The sequence below is a fragment of the Podarcis bocagei genome, assembly GCF_964188305.1.
Source record: "Podarcis bocagei genome assembly, chromosome: 3".
NCBI classification, from domain to species: Eukaryota; Metazoa; Chordata; class Lepidosauria; order Squamata; family Lacertidae; genus Podarcis; species Podarcis bocagei.
The window spans coordinates 92,461,315-92,477,888 of record NC_138127.1 but is presented as its reverse complement, the minus strand read 5'-3'; the positions used below and the strand labels follow the sequence as shown (position 1 = coordinate 92,477,888).

At 46.8% G+C, this 16,574-nt stretch overlaps 1 protein-coding gene across 1 annotated transcript in view; it reads left to right on the top strand.

Moving 5' to 3' along the window:
• The first annotated feature begins 8,296 nt into the window (after nt 1–8,296).
• TTL (tubulin tyrosine ligase) overlaps nt 8,297–16,574 on the top strand; it is a 31,656-nt gene continuing 23,378 nt past the window's right edge. The window contains exon 1 of the mRNA XM_081188749.1: nt 8,297–9,129. Coding sequence (XP_081044875.1) covers nt 8,973–9,129 — 157 coding nt within the window. The 5' untranslated portion in view covers nt 8,297–8,972. The remainder of the gene's footprint in view (nt 9,130–16,574) is intronic.

Genomic DNA, 16,574 nt, shown 5'->3' with positions numbered 1-16,574 from the left:
ACTTTTGAGTCTAGAGGCTCAAAATGGCGACGAAGGTAGCAGCCTAGTTAACCTCGTCTGCCTTTAGATAAAGTTTTAAGTAGTTTTAAGTAGTTTTTCAAACCCTTTGGGGGTTTATCTTTTAATTCTAATGATTTAGTGGCTGTACTATCTCCTCAACACTGCCTCCGCTTTTCTTAGCATTAGCGTTTTATTGTTTTATTGTTTTATCACCGGACTCGAGCTTTAGCCTTGCTGCCTTGTCGCACCCCCCGCCGTACTTTGGTGCTGTGGAGCTGAGTAATCTCCTGAAACGAGTGAGAGGGGAAGGAAAAGAGGCCTGGCCTGACTCCCCCGTCGTGAAGGGACCCCCGTTACTGGGAAAGGAAAAACTCAAGGTGGGTGATCGGAAACACCGTAAAATGGGGTTGAAACAAGTCCCCTTCCGAGTCCTGCCGGAATGAGTAAGAGCGTCTTCAGCAAATTAGGCTGATAAGAGGCGCAGCTTGGAAAAACCCCCAGCTTCTATCAGCTTCTATCAGTAAAAGGAAACTGGGAGCCGACGGAAGAACTCTCAAGCTTTCCTCCCTTCCTTCCCTTTCCAGCCCCACCAAAGCTGCCTTAATAACTCACGGATAGTATTCCCTCTTGGGACTGATAGCTTCTCTCCCTCGAAGCTCCGGAGCAGCACGCACAAGTGACCTGCATGAAGGTGGCTGTTAGACTCTGGAACAGATCCTGAGACCCAAGCACCTTATTAAAACCTATACCCTACAACAGAAGAGCCATTTTTTTCTCCTCTTTTTCCTCTTTGTTCAGCAAGGCAGTTTTTTAATTCCGCTCTTTTACTGCATTAGCGCTTCAACATTTTTATTACTTTTTACCTTTTTACCTCCTGGCACCTTTTTACCTTCTGGTACCTAAATTTATGCAGAGAAACATATTGAGACTCAGTGCTCGCTGACGAGCTAAGCAGGAGAAAGCTGCAGATACACCCCTACTCTACCACCGGCCCTGCAAATTAGGAAGAAACACTTGGGGTCAACTGGCTCTCTAATTGGAAGACAACTACCCAACATGGTCCTCACCAGAAAGATATGTAAGGAGTTGGGTATTTTGCCAGAATCGTCACTCAACCCCCCGGGACCTGGAAAGAGACAAAGTAAAATTATAAATTATTTCCCTAAGAGGGAGGAGCGCATGAGTGAACAAACTGAACTAATTATTGATGAAGTCACTCCTCCCCCCCTTACTCATCCTGACTGGTCACACTACTCCAAAGAGTTTCAACAAAACTCTGGAAACACAAGCTTTCCAAGAAGCTTGGCGCTAGAACTAGCCCTAGCGGAGAAACCTGAGGAAAATGTTTCTGTCATCAATAATCAGCGGCCTCCGGCAGAATTAACAACATTCAATCAAGACCAGACGCCCACTTTTAAGTATACTCAAACTGAACTGAGTGATGGCCTCTTTCAGGCCCACCTCCAAGACATAAATACAGACCTTTCCAACATAAAAAATTATTTGACAATAACAAATGGGTTATTGTTGACCCTTGTGGAAAACCTTATCCCTCAACCAAAAGAGACAATAGCAACTGATGCACCCCAAATGCATAAACCAGTAGGACCTGCGAAGATGAGACAAGCAGTAACAACCAAGAAATTACAAAAAAATAGACCAAAAGCCAGGGAAAAGAAAACTAAGAACATTAAAACAACAAGGAAAATAAAGACAAGTCGACATAAACAATGGCAGAAATTATTCAAACTACTTCCATCGGACCCAAACAAATCTGCTGTACGAGATAAAAAAGAGAAAGGCAAGAAGGGGAAAAAGAAGTCATCGCCACAGCTAATGGCTAAGGAGGTATCCCCGAACCGGAGTTTAGAACTAAATGGGAGGATGGAAGCAACGCCCCAGAGCCCTGATAATAGGTCACTCAGTGAACTTGACATTGGGGGTGAAGCGGTACCTAACAATGAAGGCAGCAAACCACCTAGCAAACTGAGAAATGGGGACAATGCAACGCTCAATCGCGATGACAACACTATACAAGATGAGCAAGCCTTTACTCAGACAAGATGCTGGAAGCTGATCTTAAATCCCCAAAAATTGGTATTTACAAACTTCCCAAAACCAAAGGGCTTTCTTACAGGGAAAGATCGAAGAATGAGCTCCTTGAACATTCTGAATGATATACTGCCAGGCGCAGTAAGGCCAAATGATATTACTTCTGTAGATTATTTGCATCATGATGGCTGTTCTGTGAGAGCAATGATCACATTTAGAGACCTGAACCTGGCCAAGTTTATTTACAGATCAAGATATATATTCTTAAAGGCCCAGATACAAATTCTCAGATTTTTTGAAAATAAGGCACCACTGAATCCCCTTCTGGAAGCTAAGCACGCAAACCTTAGTAAAGAGAAACAACCTCCCAAAACCCAGCCTGGTCCCCAGAAACAAGTGCCTCTAAACCTAAAAAGGAAAGACGTTCACCTGCAAGACCCGCAATTCCAAGCGAACGAAGATGAGGACCCCTTCTCTGTGGAAGAAAATACCTTAATCAGGCAATTTTGCCAATTTCCATCTTCAATACAAACTGAAATATTAGAAAGATTAGACTTGCTAAGAATTAAGCTGGCTGGGAGAGATATAAATAAGGAAATCAATGTGGCCGCCCACAAAAAGGACCAGACTCTCTTTAATTTGAACTCTATACAAGAACAAAACCCGGCGGCCTGTCGGCCACGTTACCTTCAGACAATGGCTGAGATTAATCTACTCCCAATCAAGGAGGCCCAGTACACCGAAGAGTTCACTACATCACCTCTAATAGGGAGAACCATCCCCAAGGTGAACTCACCAGGCTCTTGGGACAAACTGAGGTACCTAGATGAGGCAGAGTTAGGCCACAATCAGGTACCGGGAAAACACCTACAGAAAGAGATAACATACTTCAAAGGCCCGGTGACCACTAATGTCAGTATTCAACACTTACCAGCCGAAGCTATAGAACATTTGGCCAGTTTGCCATGCCCGGAAAACAATGGGCCGGCTCATAAAAGAGTAATCCCTAAAAGTTCCTTGGGAAATAATTGACAAAGATCAGACCAGAGGCAAACACCAGCCGGCTCCCTATCTCCGCGGAAATTCGACACCATTAGAAACAAACAGGCTCAATCCTTACCTACAAACCAAGCAAAAGCAGTTCTTTCCCTGAAAGGCGCATCCAACCCACCCCAGAGCCTCAAAATTGTCTCCTGGAATGTTAACGGCTGGGCGACAAAGCAAATGGATCCTGAGGCAATAAACTTTATCTCTTCTTTTGACATTGTGTGCCTCCAAGAGACCTGGTCCCAACAAAGTATCACTCTCCCATATTATTGTTCCTTTAGCTCCTGTGCTCGCAAACTAGCTAACAGGGGTCGCCCTCAAGTTGGCCTCGCCTGTCTTATCTCAACCAGCTTATCCCTCACTATCTGCGAGGAACTTAAATCTTCCCCTTACTTTCTCACTATAAAGATCCACCTTCCAAAGACCAAAAGCCCATGGTTGATAACTACAGTATATCTGCCTCCAGCAATTAATGATTCCGACCGTAATGAAAGGTGGTCTGAACTTTCGTCTTGGCTTCATGACCTTCAAACAACTAACCCAGGACTTCCTCAAATCCTCTTAGGTGACTTTAATGCAAGAATAGGTCCCAACGACGATGCTATATTATCTTCCGCAGCACTTCTGGACAATCCCCTGCAGCACCCCTGGGGATATAGATGCTCTCTTGATCCCATAACAAATGCGTCGGGGAGGCTGATGGCCCAATTGGCCATCGAAAACGATCTTTGCATCGCAAATGGCAACGTCACTCCCTTGTCCTCGCAGCAGTTAACGTGCATCTCTTCCCGGGGGACCAGTGTTGTCGACTACATTCTATTGACGCCGGAGCTATTCTCAATTTCTACAAAAATGGAAGTGGCTGAATATTTTGGTGGTGACTACCTTCCATTGACTTTAATGTTAAGCCTAATAGAGCCATTCTCAGTCCCCTCGAACTATAGTTCCACCGTACAAAGCTACCCTGTATATAAAACAAAGAAATGGACAAGCCTCAGCTCCTCTCTTGCCCTGGACATACAAAAATCACTTGATATGCCTACAGTTCTTTCTGACTCAATTCCGCCCGCTGACCAATACCGGAAATTAATTGATGCTTTTTCAACAACTTACATAACCATTACCTCGCCTACCCACCAACGCTTCTTCTCCGAATCACCCTGGTTTGACAAGGAATGTAAAGTCCTAAGAAGGCGAATTAGGAAAATGGTCAGAATCATCAAATTTTCCAACGACCCCCAAACCCGTGCAGAGCTTCTAGTTACTAAAAGAACATACAGAAACATGATTCATTGCAAGAAACAGCAACACATCCTTGAGGCTTGGTCCACTCTTCGTTCAGCTGTAGAGAGGCATGACTCCCGCTCCTTTTGGCGCTTAGTTAGGCCTTCGGCACCACCCAATTCAGCTATCCTGATTTCCGCTGACGAATGGATCGCTTATTATTCGGCCAGTTTCGCTTCTCCAAATAATCTTACAGATCACCTTCAATCCCCGTCGGACCTCTGTTCCCGTTCTCCTAGCTCCACCTCCTCAGTAAATTTTACCTCAACCCGCATCTTCAACATCATAATGTCCATGCGTAGGAATAAGGCCCCCGGCCCAGACATGGTCCCGTTGGACCTTTTCCTGACTGATCCTCTTTGGTGGAGTGAACAGCTGACTTCTGTATTCACCGCTATCTCCTCCGCCTTAGACATCCCCGACTCCTGGAGAGAAGCTACAATAGTCCCGATTTTCAAAGGCGGCCAGCCAAACATCCCTAGGAACTATCGCCCCATCAGCTTACTATCTATTCCGGGGAAAATATTTGCCGCTGTCTTACTGGAAGAACTTCTTTCATGGGTCCATGAGAGAAACATTCTACCACCAGAACAGATTGGCTTCCGGAAGTCAGCATCAACCATGGACCACTGTCTAACTCTTTATCACCTTGCCAGTAAATACACTGCACCAAGGCAAGGCCACCTGTTTGCCGCTTTCATGGACCTGGAGGCCGCCTTTGATTCCATTCCTAGACAGAGATTATGGTCCAAACTTGCCCATTTGGGAATTGATCCACACCTCCTTTCCCTAATTATTTCCCTTTATTCAAACACCACAGCTCGCGTTCGAATTGGTCCCAACGGCTACCTTACCACCCCATTCCCAACGGCCAGGGGCGTCCGACAAGGTTGTCTCTTGGCCCCTTTACTGTTTAATCTTTATCTTCATGACGCCCTTTCCCCTTTGAAGCTAGCAACTAAGTACCCTCCTCACTTAGCAGGCCACCCCGTTGCTTCCCTCTTCTATGCGGATGATGCCGTCATCTTATCCAGAACAGCTGCGGACCTAGCAAATGCAGTTAATGCATTTATCGCCTATTGTAAAGTGGAAGCTCTTAATATTAATTATAAAAAATCGAAAGTTCTCCACTTCACTCGTTCCCGCAAACTCAAGCTGGAGCCGCTTAAGATCACAGGTGGCTACTTAGAAAAGGTAAAAGCCTTTAAATATCTAGGCTTAATATTTACTTATAATCTCTCCTGGACCACCCATCTACAATCTGCCTCTCTTGCTGCAACTACAACCTCTAATGCCATTGTCCGATTTTATCACCAGAAGGGCGGCAAACACCTTCCAGCAGCAATTCAAATTCCAGAAGCAACTTGACTTCTCTAACACAGCTTCCCATGCAAGAGGGCCGTGTTCAGGCTTAGCCCTAGCTATTCCACCCCCTGAAGGGATCCCTCTATACTGCTTTACAATTCCTTCGGAGGCTAAACGAAGGGCCTTTACCTGTGCCCGTCTCAACTGTTTTCCTACAGCAGTTCTATCGGGTCGTTACTCCAGAGTTCCCAGCGCAAATAGAACATGCTCCTGCAATGACACGGTTCTGGAGACTATGGAACATGTAATGCTCTTCTGTCCCAACTGGACAGATGAAAGATCTCGGTTCCTAACTCCTCTCGTGAACAAGCTTCATCTCCCAATCCAGCCTTGGATAGTGTCCCTTCTTCTGCAGGATTCTGACCGTTGGATTACCGAGATGACAGCTAATTTCCTGCTTAGTGTGATGAAGAGGAAAGCGGCACCAACTCCTTCCTCAATACCACAGATGTAGTCGATACGCCGCACAATCGAACCTGTTTTTTGTATTCCCTGTCACTCAATGTTTTAAATCTCCCGTTACCTTTGTTATCCCCATTTTCTCAAAGTATTCACCCAGAACGGCATACACTTTTATCTCCCCACCCCCATTTTATGTTGTTATTTCTATGTATATTATGCTATGGCCGCATGGCTAATGCAATAAAATCATTACTTACTTACTATTTTGTACAAGCAAGACATCTTTGATGCCATTTCATGAGCGGTCTGATAAATGTTGGCGCTGCCACACAGAATATACCTCACTGAGCCACATGCTATGGTCACGGCAAAGGAATTGCCCCATCCATGGGAAGAAGTGTGTTCTTGTAGAAAGGTATGAAATCTGTTGGCGTTAAGCTGCTCATAGACTACATGCCTGTATTGTGGAGTCTGACTGATGGGACAGCGTCGTTGAACATGGAAAGGCCTTATTGTGAAAATTCTGGTGCTTCAGCCTCGGAGACAGCGTCACTTTCCACTGCCCAGTCGACCCAACAACTCTTGGTGCCTTCAGACATGCTGCTTATCCTAGACAGCACTTGGGCACCTGCAGGGAAACTCAAAAGAGCTGCTGCCAGTCCGTGTAGACAGCATTGAGCTAGATAGACCAATAGTCTGACTCAGTGTAAGGCCACTTCTTAAAACCCTATGGCCTGTATGTAGATCCTATTGGTGGGCGCTGAACACCCCTCAACACGGACTTTATTCCCAGTGCAAACAAGATTCTCCCTGCTTCCACTCCACTTCTTCCTTTCTCTTCCATGCCTGTAGCACAATCACAATGGCAGGTGGCCATTGTCAGCCTTATCCTCCACAAATTCATCTAATCTTATTTCAGAGCCATCCAAACCAGTCCCCATAGGTACATTAAAGGTAAAGGGACCCCTGACCCTTAGGTCCAGTCATGGCTGACTCTGGGATTGTGGCACTCATCTCGCTTTACTGGCCGAGGGAGCCGGCGTACAGCCTCCGGGTCATGTGGCCAGCAGAACCTGCTGGTGAACCAGAGAAGCGTATAGAAATGTGCAGTATCTATTTATCTACTTGCACTTTGACGGGCTTTTGAACTGCTAGGTTGGCAGGAGCAGGGACCGAGCAACGGGAGCTCACCCCGTCGCGGGGAATTGAACCGCCGACCTTCTGATTGGCAAGTCCTAAGCTCTGTGGCTTAACCCACAGCAGCACCCACGTCCCTTAGAGGATGGCAATATGAGAACAAGCCTTTTCTGCAGTGGCTCCATTTGTGGAACGCTCTCCCCAGAGAGGCCTGCCTGGCACCTTCATTACATATCTTCAGGCAGAAACGAGTCTCTTCCAACCAGGAATCTGTCTAATTCTATGGCTTTTTAAAAAGTGTTTGTGGGTTTATTTTTGCTATGCATTCTGTATTTTCGTTTTCTATTTTTCTTATATCTTTGAACTGCAGCGTTGTAAGGGGTCCCAAGGCTCATATGGTTCAACCCCCCTAATTCAGGAGTCTTTTGTCCAATGTGGGGCTCCTACCCACGACCCTGAGATCGAGTCTCGTGCTGTACCGACTGAGGTCTCCCAGGCCACTATCCCAGCCCTGTTGTGAACCGCCCTGCGATCTTTGGATGAAGGGTGATAAGCAAATTTAACAATAACATTTTGTGGGAGTTGGATGAGATTATCCAGCCAGCCACTAACGGTAGCAGCACAATGATGGGTTTGCTCGTTTTTAGGCGTGCGTGTGAGAAAGAGAGAGGATGCGTGTGCAGCGAGGAGGGCCCAGAACCCCATTGTCTGTATCCAGCTTGCCGTAGGGCACATATTTGGAGACGCTGCGCGCCTCTGCTACGGCTCCTCTCGAACCGGCGCAGAGAATCGGCCCCCTTTGCGCTCCTGATCCGGAGCGAAAACACACGCTCGCGCACCCACACACCGAATCAGCTCCGAATCAATCGCACCCAAAGAGTTTGATAAGAGTTCTGGGAACAGAAAGGACAGGCGGGGATCCGCGGCGAGGCGTTTTTTTTCCGGAGCCCGGCCCCCTTTTGCTCCCTGACCCCTGCGCTCCGCGGCCCCGGATCACGGCGGGGTGGAGCCAAGATGGAAGAGGAGCCGCTGCCGACGCTGCCGGAGGGGGAGAGGCTGCCTCGGTCTTCCCAGAAGGCGTTTCCTCCTCCTCCAGAGATAGGCGTGCGCCTCTCTGCAAGCGGCAGTGAAAGTTCGGGCTTGTGAGAGCGCCTCCTCCGCAGGGGTGACCATGGCCCTCCGGGGATCGCTGGAGGGACCCGGGGGCCGCTCGGCCGCCGCTTTTTGATCCGGCTCCTGCTGCTGCCTTCGGCGCCTTCCTCGCGAGCATGTAGGAAGGGGTGCCAGGAAATGCTCGGGAGTCCAGCGCTCGAAGGGAAGGTGCCCGGGCTCTGATCCAAGGAAGGCGCGCGCCCGGATCCCACCCCCGGCCACCCTCCCCGGTGCCGCGGAACCGGAGTCAGACCCGGCGGCAAGCCTCCTTCGCTGCGTCCTCTCGGTTTCGCCGCCGCCGCCGCCCCTAACTCGTTTTTGAGCCCGGCAGGGTGGATACGTCTCATGCAATGCCGGTTTGGATGGTTTTTATTTTGGGGGGGCTAAGAGACGGCGGGGCCCCCACGCCTTTTTAATCCATGGGTCCAGGGCTTGCGCTTTGATCCGGCCAGGTGGGGCGGGGGAGTGGCGGCGCATTTTGCGCCTCTATTTATTTATTTATGGTTCATTTTTAAATATATACATATATAAAGATGTACACGTTTGTGGCACGGGATGAGAACAGCAGCGTCTACGCGGAAGTCTCCAAAATCCTGCTTTCCACCGGACAATGGAAGAGGCTGAAAAGGGACAACCCCAGGTTTAACCTCATGCTGGGGGAAAGGAACAGGCTGCCATTTGGGAGACTGGGTAAGCGAGCGATGGGGCCGACAGTTATCCGGGCAAACGAGCTGGCTGGGGTTTTTTGCGCTCTCGAGCATCAGGTTTCCGCGCAACACTCCTAAAGCTGCGCTTGGTTGTATGAATGGGCGCGCGGGGGAGGCAGCCGGCTGCGTTCGAAGCAATACGGCGCCGGGTTTCCTCCCCCTAGACCTGCTTCTTATGTATGCAACTGCTTAAGTTTGGGTGCACAAGAGGAGGGGCGTGAGAGAGAGTGAAGGAGAGGGTCTGTCTGGCTCGTGGCGCATATAACTAGATTTGGGTGTTGGCTACTGCAACCAAGGGGTGACTTGACTGTTTGGCAAGTCCGCTTGGGGATTTGCTTTTTCGTGGGGGGGTTGGAGGACAGAAAGTAGCTGGAGTAAACGATATACTGTACTGGCACAACGTCATAAAATTGGCATCCCTTGTACAGTACCTTCACCTCCTGATATATTTGTTATCAGTGTTTTTTAATGAACCAAAGGATTGCGGCAGTTGTGAAACTAATTTGGACTGGGGTGCTCCTCTTGGTAAGGATAATGATGCGTTTGGTTGGGTCTCAATCACAACATATTTCTGAAAATCACATTTCTATAGGAATACTTAGATTTCTGCCCCACTTCCAAAGGAACCACTGGAGAGCAAACTTACCGTATATGGCAGCCAGTCCCTTATTAGGTACCGAAATGTCATTTTTGCCTTTTCATATTAGACTGTGGTTAGAAGCAACCACAGATCACCAGCAAACTGCCCTTTGGCAGGCTTTGTTGTACCTTGACCATTTTTTTAAAAAGACTGCTGGATCTCCCAAGTGTTCAGCAAAAGTGGTGTTGTGTGTGTGTCATTGTTGATGATAAAAGTAACAAGAGTGCCCTTTATTGAAGTGACATGGGAAGGACTTTTCCTAAGTTGGAAATAGTAATTAAGCTGTGCGCAAAAGACGGATGAATCTTAAACAGTTGTTATATCTTTAATACAAAGACCCAAACACTTGGCAAGAAGAGTTTAGTTCATTAACCTCCACTATTTGAGTTGTTCATAGTTACTGGTTCACTAACTTTAAAGCTGATCCACATCGAAAGCTGATCCACAGACCTCTGGGTATAGGGTGGTATATAAATTCTAATAATAATAATAATTTATGTGAACAAAAACGAATGACACTGCAAATTTCTGTGCTGCCTCTTAATTTTGTGTAATAGTCTTTATTTTCTTCAGTGGGGTTATTTTTAAAATGCCATTTGCAGACTCTTGTGAGTCAGGCAGACAAGACATTTGAGCCTGTTCAGCCAAGAGAGAATAATGTGCTTTTGGAACAGGTGGCGTCTTCGAGAGATGGATTCCTGGGAGGAGAGAGAGCATTAGGGGGATGTAGGAATAGTGGCGACAACCCCAGAGAGAACTGTAGTCCAAAATACCTGGAAGGCACATGGCGAAGGACAAGCTCCATTGGTTGACTTTGGGGCAGGATGAGCTTTGGGAGGATGGAATAAGTCCTGGAATTAAAAACAAAACAAAACCACAGAGTGCATTGTACTTGGGAAGAATTGCAGAAATGGCTTGCTCATAACAGCATTGGAAAGTGCATCAAGGATTCTAGTAGGCCTGAAGCTAAGCATGAGTCAGTAGCTAAAAAGGCTGAGTCAGGAACAAGTTCCATAATTTGACTATTCACTGCACAAAAAGGTACTTCCCTAAATCTTCCAACATTCATTCAGCTTTATTGAATGCCTACAAAGTCCTAGTGTTACGAGAGAGGGAGAAAAAAATTCTCTGTCCACTTTCTCCATGCCATGCAGAATTTTATAAGCTTCTATCTTATCACCTCTTTCTTTTCTCCAAACTAAAAAGTCCCAAACGTTGCAACCTTCCCGAACGGAGGAGTCTCTCCATCCCCTTGATCATTTTGCTGGCCCTTTCCTGAACCTTTTCCAACTCTGCAATATCCTTGCAAGAAAGGGGATTTCAGCTAAGTATTAGGAAGAACCTCTTGATGCTGCACACTGGAACAAGGTGGATGGCTTTGCTCTCATCAGAAGGTTTTAAGCAGAAGCTGGATGGTTCCCCTTTAGGGATGTTGGGTTGCTGGCACTAGATAATTGGATTGGTGAACTTGGTGGATTCTTTCGCCTCTTACGATTCTGTTAATCTCAAGTTTTTCAGAAAATCAAACTAGGAAAGAAGAGTCCCAGCCTTCTGCCACCCTACAAGGTAGAAGATCACACACTGAGCCGTGTGCTTCTTTCTGAGATAAATGGGCAGTCATCATAATAAACAGTCCTATGTATGTCTAGTCAATGGGATTATTCCTAATAATAATAATAATAATAATAATATCTTTATTGTCATTGCCCCCTCTCGGGGACAACGAAATTACTTGGCTGCTCCATCCACCCAGGTAGGGCACTCCACACAAAATCAAAACAACTATAAAAACACTAATTAAAACAATACAGTATAATACAGCAAGGAAGATTAGATGACTTTCAAAGTCCAGGCTTCCCATTCAGGGCCGAGATCGCTCTGGGGAAGAAGCTGTTCTTAAGACGGCTCGTTCTTGTCTTCATCGTCCTGTATCTCCGTCCCGACGGCAGGAGCTCGAAGAGACAGTGACCAGGATGCGATGGATCTTTTACTATGTCCAGTGCCTTCCTATGGCACCTTGTGGCATAAATTTGCTCTAAGGTGGAGAGTGGGCAGCCAACAATGCTCTCTGCTGCCTTAACAACTCTGCACAACCCCAACCTGTCCTTGGTAGTACAGCTAAGTATTAGGAAGTAAGTGCATATAGGATTGGGTACATTCATGGGTACATGAACAGGATCATTATTTAAGCAAACCAAACAAATCCATATGTTCCAACTGCAGACTAATCCTACGGAAATGTAAACGTCATGGAAACTAGCCTTGAGGGGAGTGTGACAGTAGGATAGGCTCTGCAGTTGCTCTGCTCCCAACATACAGAAGTCCTTCTCCAAGGTTATGAGCTCCCTGCTTTGCCATTTCATCTCCTGTGTGGATCATGAATCTCAGTAATTGTTTTAACTGATGCATGAGTAAGAATAGCCAAGTTCAGCTGCTCTAGATAGGGGACATACCAGCAGCTGCACCAACTCGAGGAGAACCCAAGAACTAGGACCAACTCAAGGAGTTCCCCATCCAAGATAGGTTGTACCTCTCCATCTAGATTGATCACATGTACACAGACATGGTACCTCCATCTTGGTCTGCATTAAGGACAGTTTCAGAGCTCGGGACAGCTAACGGAGGATATTCTCATAGCTCACCTCATGTGGCCTTCTAACTGGAAGGAAAGAAGTGTGTCTTATCCTGTTTGTGGATTGGACACCTCTGCAAAACTGTTGTTGTTTAGTCGTGTCCGACTCTTCGTGACCCCATGGACCAGAGCAAGCCAGGCCCTCCTGTCTTCCACTGCCTCCCACAGTTTGGTCACACTCATGTTTGTAGCTTCGAGAACACTGTCCAACCAAACTACAACTGCTTTTGTGCTAGTGTTACTGATGGAATGATTGCAAACAAAATGCAAAGTCAGAATAGCTGGCCAGGCAGCAGGACTGGTGAGCAACAATTCAGACAAAGGAAGTTAGGACTGATTGATAATGGAACATGAGTCAGCAATTAAGGATGGTTGCATAAAATGCTAATGGGCTGCATTAGCAGAAAGCTTCATGTCCAGATTTCAGGAACCAATGCTGATTTTCTTGGCTCTGATGGGTTCTCAGCTGATGCACTCTGTAAAGTTCTGGATACCACAACTATAAACAAATGAAAGATCCGACTTGGAGCCTTGGGACTTTTCCCAGCCCAAATCCTATTCCAACAGGGCTACATTGTTGTGTGCTTCAGCAGTATAGAAGGGAAGACTGGGTTAAAAGAATGAAGAAAGTACAGTATAACTCTATTTTCAAGTGGGAGTTTGCAGGCAAAGCAATAAACCTGACTCCTGAAAGGCGCTTAACATGGAGCTCTCTTGAAGACAGCTTGGAAGCTTCTGCTGGAACAGAATGTGGTAGCATAGCTTTTGACTAGAGGAAACGACAGGGATTGCTTAACATCAGCTTTGTGCCAACCTCATCGTTATTAGTTTGTCTCCAGGCCACATTAATGGAGTGCGCTTTCCCTAAATGCTCTGGGTGTTTTTGTTGGATTTATCTTAATGAGTTGTAGGTGTCCCTGCGCATGTGCCTTTGCCACTGCAGCGTTAAAAGTGTGCTAACAGTACATGCAATTCAGGTTGTTACGATTCTCAGCTGCTCTGAAGGCCATATGGCAGAAAGCGACCTATGAACTTGAGAGCTATTTATATTTAAGGGGTGGCGCTGTGGTCTAAACCACTGAGCCTCTTGGGCTTGATCAAAAGGCTGGCAGTTCGAATCCCCGTGACAGGGTGAGCTCCCGTTGCTCTGTTCTAGCTCCTGCCAGCCTAGCAGTTCGAAAGCATCCCAGTGCAAGTACATAAATGGGTATCGTTGAGGCGGGAAGGTAAACGGCGTTTCCATGCGCTCTGGCACTTGTCACAGTCCTCCGTGCACCAGAAGCGGTTTAGTCCTGCTGGCCACATGAGCAGGAAATCTTTCTGTGGACAAACGCCGGCTCCCCCGGCCTGAAAGCGAGATGAGCGCTGCAACCCCATAGTCGCCTTTGACTGGACTGAACCGTCCAGGAGTCCTTTAGAAGGTAAAGGGACCCCTGACCATTAGGTCCAGTCGTGGCCGACTCGGGGGTTGCAGCGCTCATCTCGCTTTACTGGCCGAGGGAGCCGGCGTATAGCTTCCGGGTCATGTGGCCAGCATGACTAAGCCACTTCTGGTGAAACCAGAGCAGTGCACGGAAACGCCGTTTACCTTCCCGCCGGAGCGGTACCTATTTATCTACTTGCACTTTGACGTGCTTTCGAACTGCTAGGTTGGCAGGAGCTGGGACCGAGCAACAGGAGCTCACCCCGTCGCGGGGATTCGAACCGCCGACCTTTTGATCGGCAAGTCCTAGGCTCTGTGGTTTAACCCACAGCGCCACCCCCCATAGGAGTCCTTTACCTTTACCTTGTTACCTTTATGTTTAAACAATGCATTAAGTGATTGCATGAATATGCCACAATTTAAGAAGGATATTGACAAGCTGGAGTCCGTCCAGAGGAGGTCAAGCAAGATGTTAGTACATTCCTTTTACTCATATTTTCAGCAGTAAACAATACTATTTTAAAAAGTGGTTTAATCACTTTCCTTTCCTTTGCTGAACCCCTTCTGTTTGAAATTTGCACCAGCATGGTCTATAAAGCATCTCCAACAGGGATGTATGATTGATTGACATAATAATATTAAAATTGCTATCCCCCCTCCCCCCATTTTATATTTTGATCTTAGCTGCATGTATCTGAGTGGTTGTTTTTGTTTTCAGCCATGCTCAGATTCATTTCTTGAGCCTGAGGGTATAGAGTGCACCGCCTCACAGATGTTGTCAGACTCCAATTCCCATCAGCCCCAGATTATAACAAGGGTTGCCTTGAAAAATCTGTCTTTAAATTCAGCTCTGTGCAAGGCCAGATGTCAGGATGCGTGATTAAACCGTACGAATGAAACTAATCTTCGACAAATCGTGTAGGAGGAAGAAAGGCAGGCGACACAGCAAGTGAAGAAAGAGTAATCAAATCCGGATGGAAGTTCTGCATAATTTCAAGGGAATCTTGGGCTTAGATGAGGAGCAGAATCTATAAATCTCTATGGAACATGAAGTTCAACTTGGATGTAATTAGAGAGAGAGAATGAATTATTAATGTGGTTAAGGGATATCCATCCCCACTTAGGACTGCTTTACCGGATATCAGAGGCTGAAACACAACATGCTATCCTGGGATAGGGAAACAACCAGAGATATCCGGACAGTCAGGAAAATAGAGTACCATATGCTTCTCCAACAGATGTGGACAGATGTAGTATTCTTATTATTCTATTATTAAATTTATATACCGCCCTTCATCCAAGCATCACAGGGTGGTTTGGAAAATAAAAACACAAAAATATATACCATAGTAGCAAACAAAAACAATAACCCCTGCACACAGTTTAAAAGGCCGTTGATTGTTTAATTAGCCAAAGCGCTTGGGAGACGATGAATGTTATTGCCTGGCACCTAAAGATATATATCAGAAGCGTTCTTGTGTGGTCACCTAGGAGCCTCAAAGGATGATCTCAGGGTCCGGGTCAATTCCTATGGGGAGAGGTGGTCCTTGAGGTATTGAGGTCCTGAGCCACTTAAGGCTTTATAGGTTAAAAACAGCACTTTGAATTGGGCCCGGAAACTAATCGGCAGCCAGTGCAGTCTGGCCAGAATTGGTCTAATACAGTGGACACTTGGGTTGCGAACGTGATCCGTGTGGGAAGCACGTTCGCAACCTGCAGAGCCGCATCTGCGCACGCGCGGGTTGTGATTCAGTGCTTCTGCACATGTGCAAAGCGTGATTTAGCGCTTCAGTGCATGTGTAAGCGCCGAAACCCGGAAGTAACACGTTCCAGTACTTCCGGGTTTGGCGTGGTGAGCAACCTGAAATCGCACAACCCGAAGTGTCTGTAACCCAAGGTATGACTGTATGCTCAAACTGTCTTGTCCCGGTGAGCAACTTGGCTGCTGAATTCTGCACCAAGCTGTCTTCAGGGGCAGCCCCACGAATAATGCATTGCAGTAATCTTAACCTAGAGGTTAGCAGAGCATAGGCAACAGAAGTGAGGCTATCCCTGTCTAGATATGGGCACAGCTTAGCCACCAGCCCAAGCTGATGGAAGGCACTCTATCACTGAGGCCACCGTGAGCTCAAGTGATGGTAATGGATCTATTATTATTATTATTATTATTATTATTATTATTATTATTATTATTATTATTTCTATACTGCTCTTTATCCGAAGATCACAGGGCAATTTACAATAAGTACCCCCACTAGCAGTAACTACTTTCCACTAGCAGTGCCTCAATCTTATTTGGATGGATTTGTTAAATCATAGAATCATAGATTGTAGAGTTGCAAGGGAACCTGTGTATCAGGGGTCAGCAAACTTTTTCAGCAGGGAGCCGGTCCACTTTCCCTCAGACCTTGTGGGGGGCCGGACTATATTTTTTGGGGGAAATGAACGAATTCCTATGCCCCACAAATAGCTCAGAGATGCATTTTAAATAAAAGCACACATTCTACTCATGTAAAAAAACACTGATTCCCGGACCGTCCGCAGGCCGGATTTAGAAGGCGATTGGGCCACATCTGGCCCCCGGGCCTTAGGTTGCCTACCCCTGCTATGGATCATCTCATCCAGTCCCCTGCGATGCAGGAACATGCAGCTATCCCATACAGGGATCGAACCTGTGACCTTGGCGTCACCAGCACCATGCTCTACCCAACTGAGCTACCCGTTTCTCACATC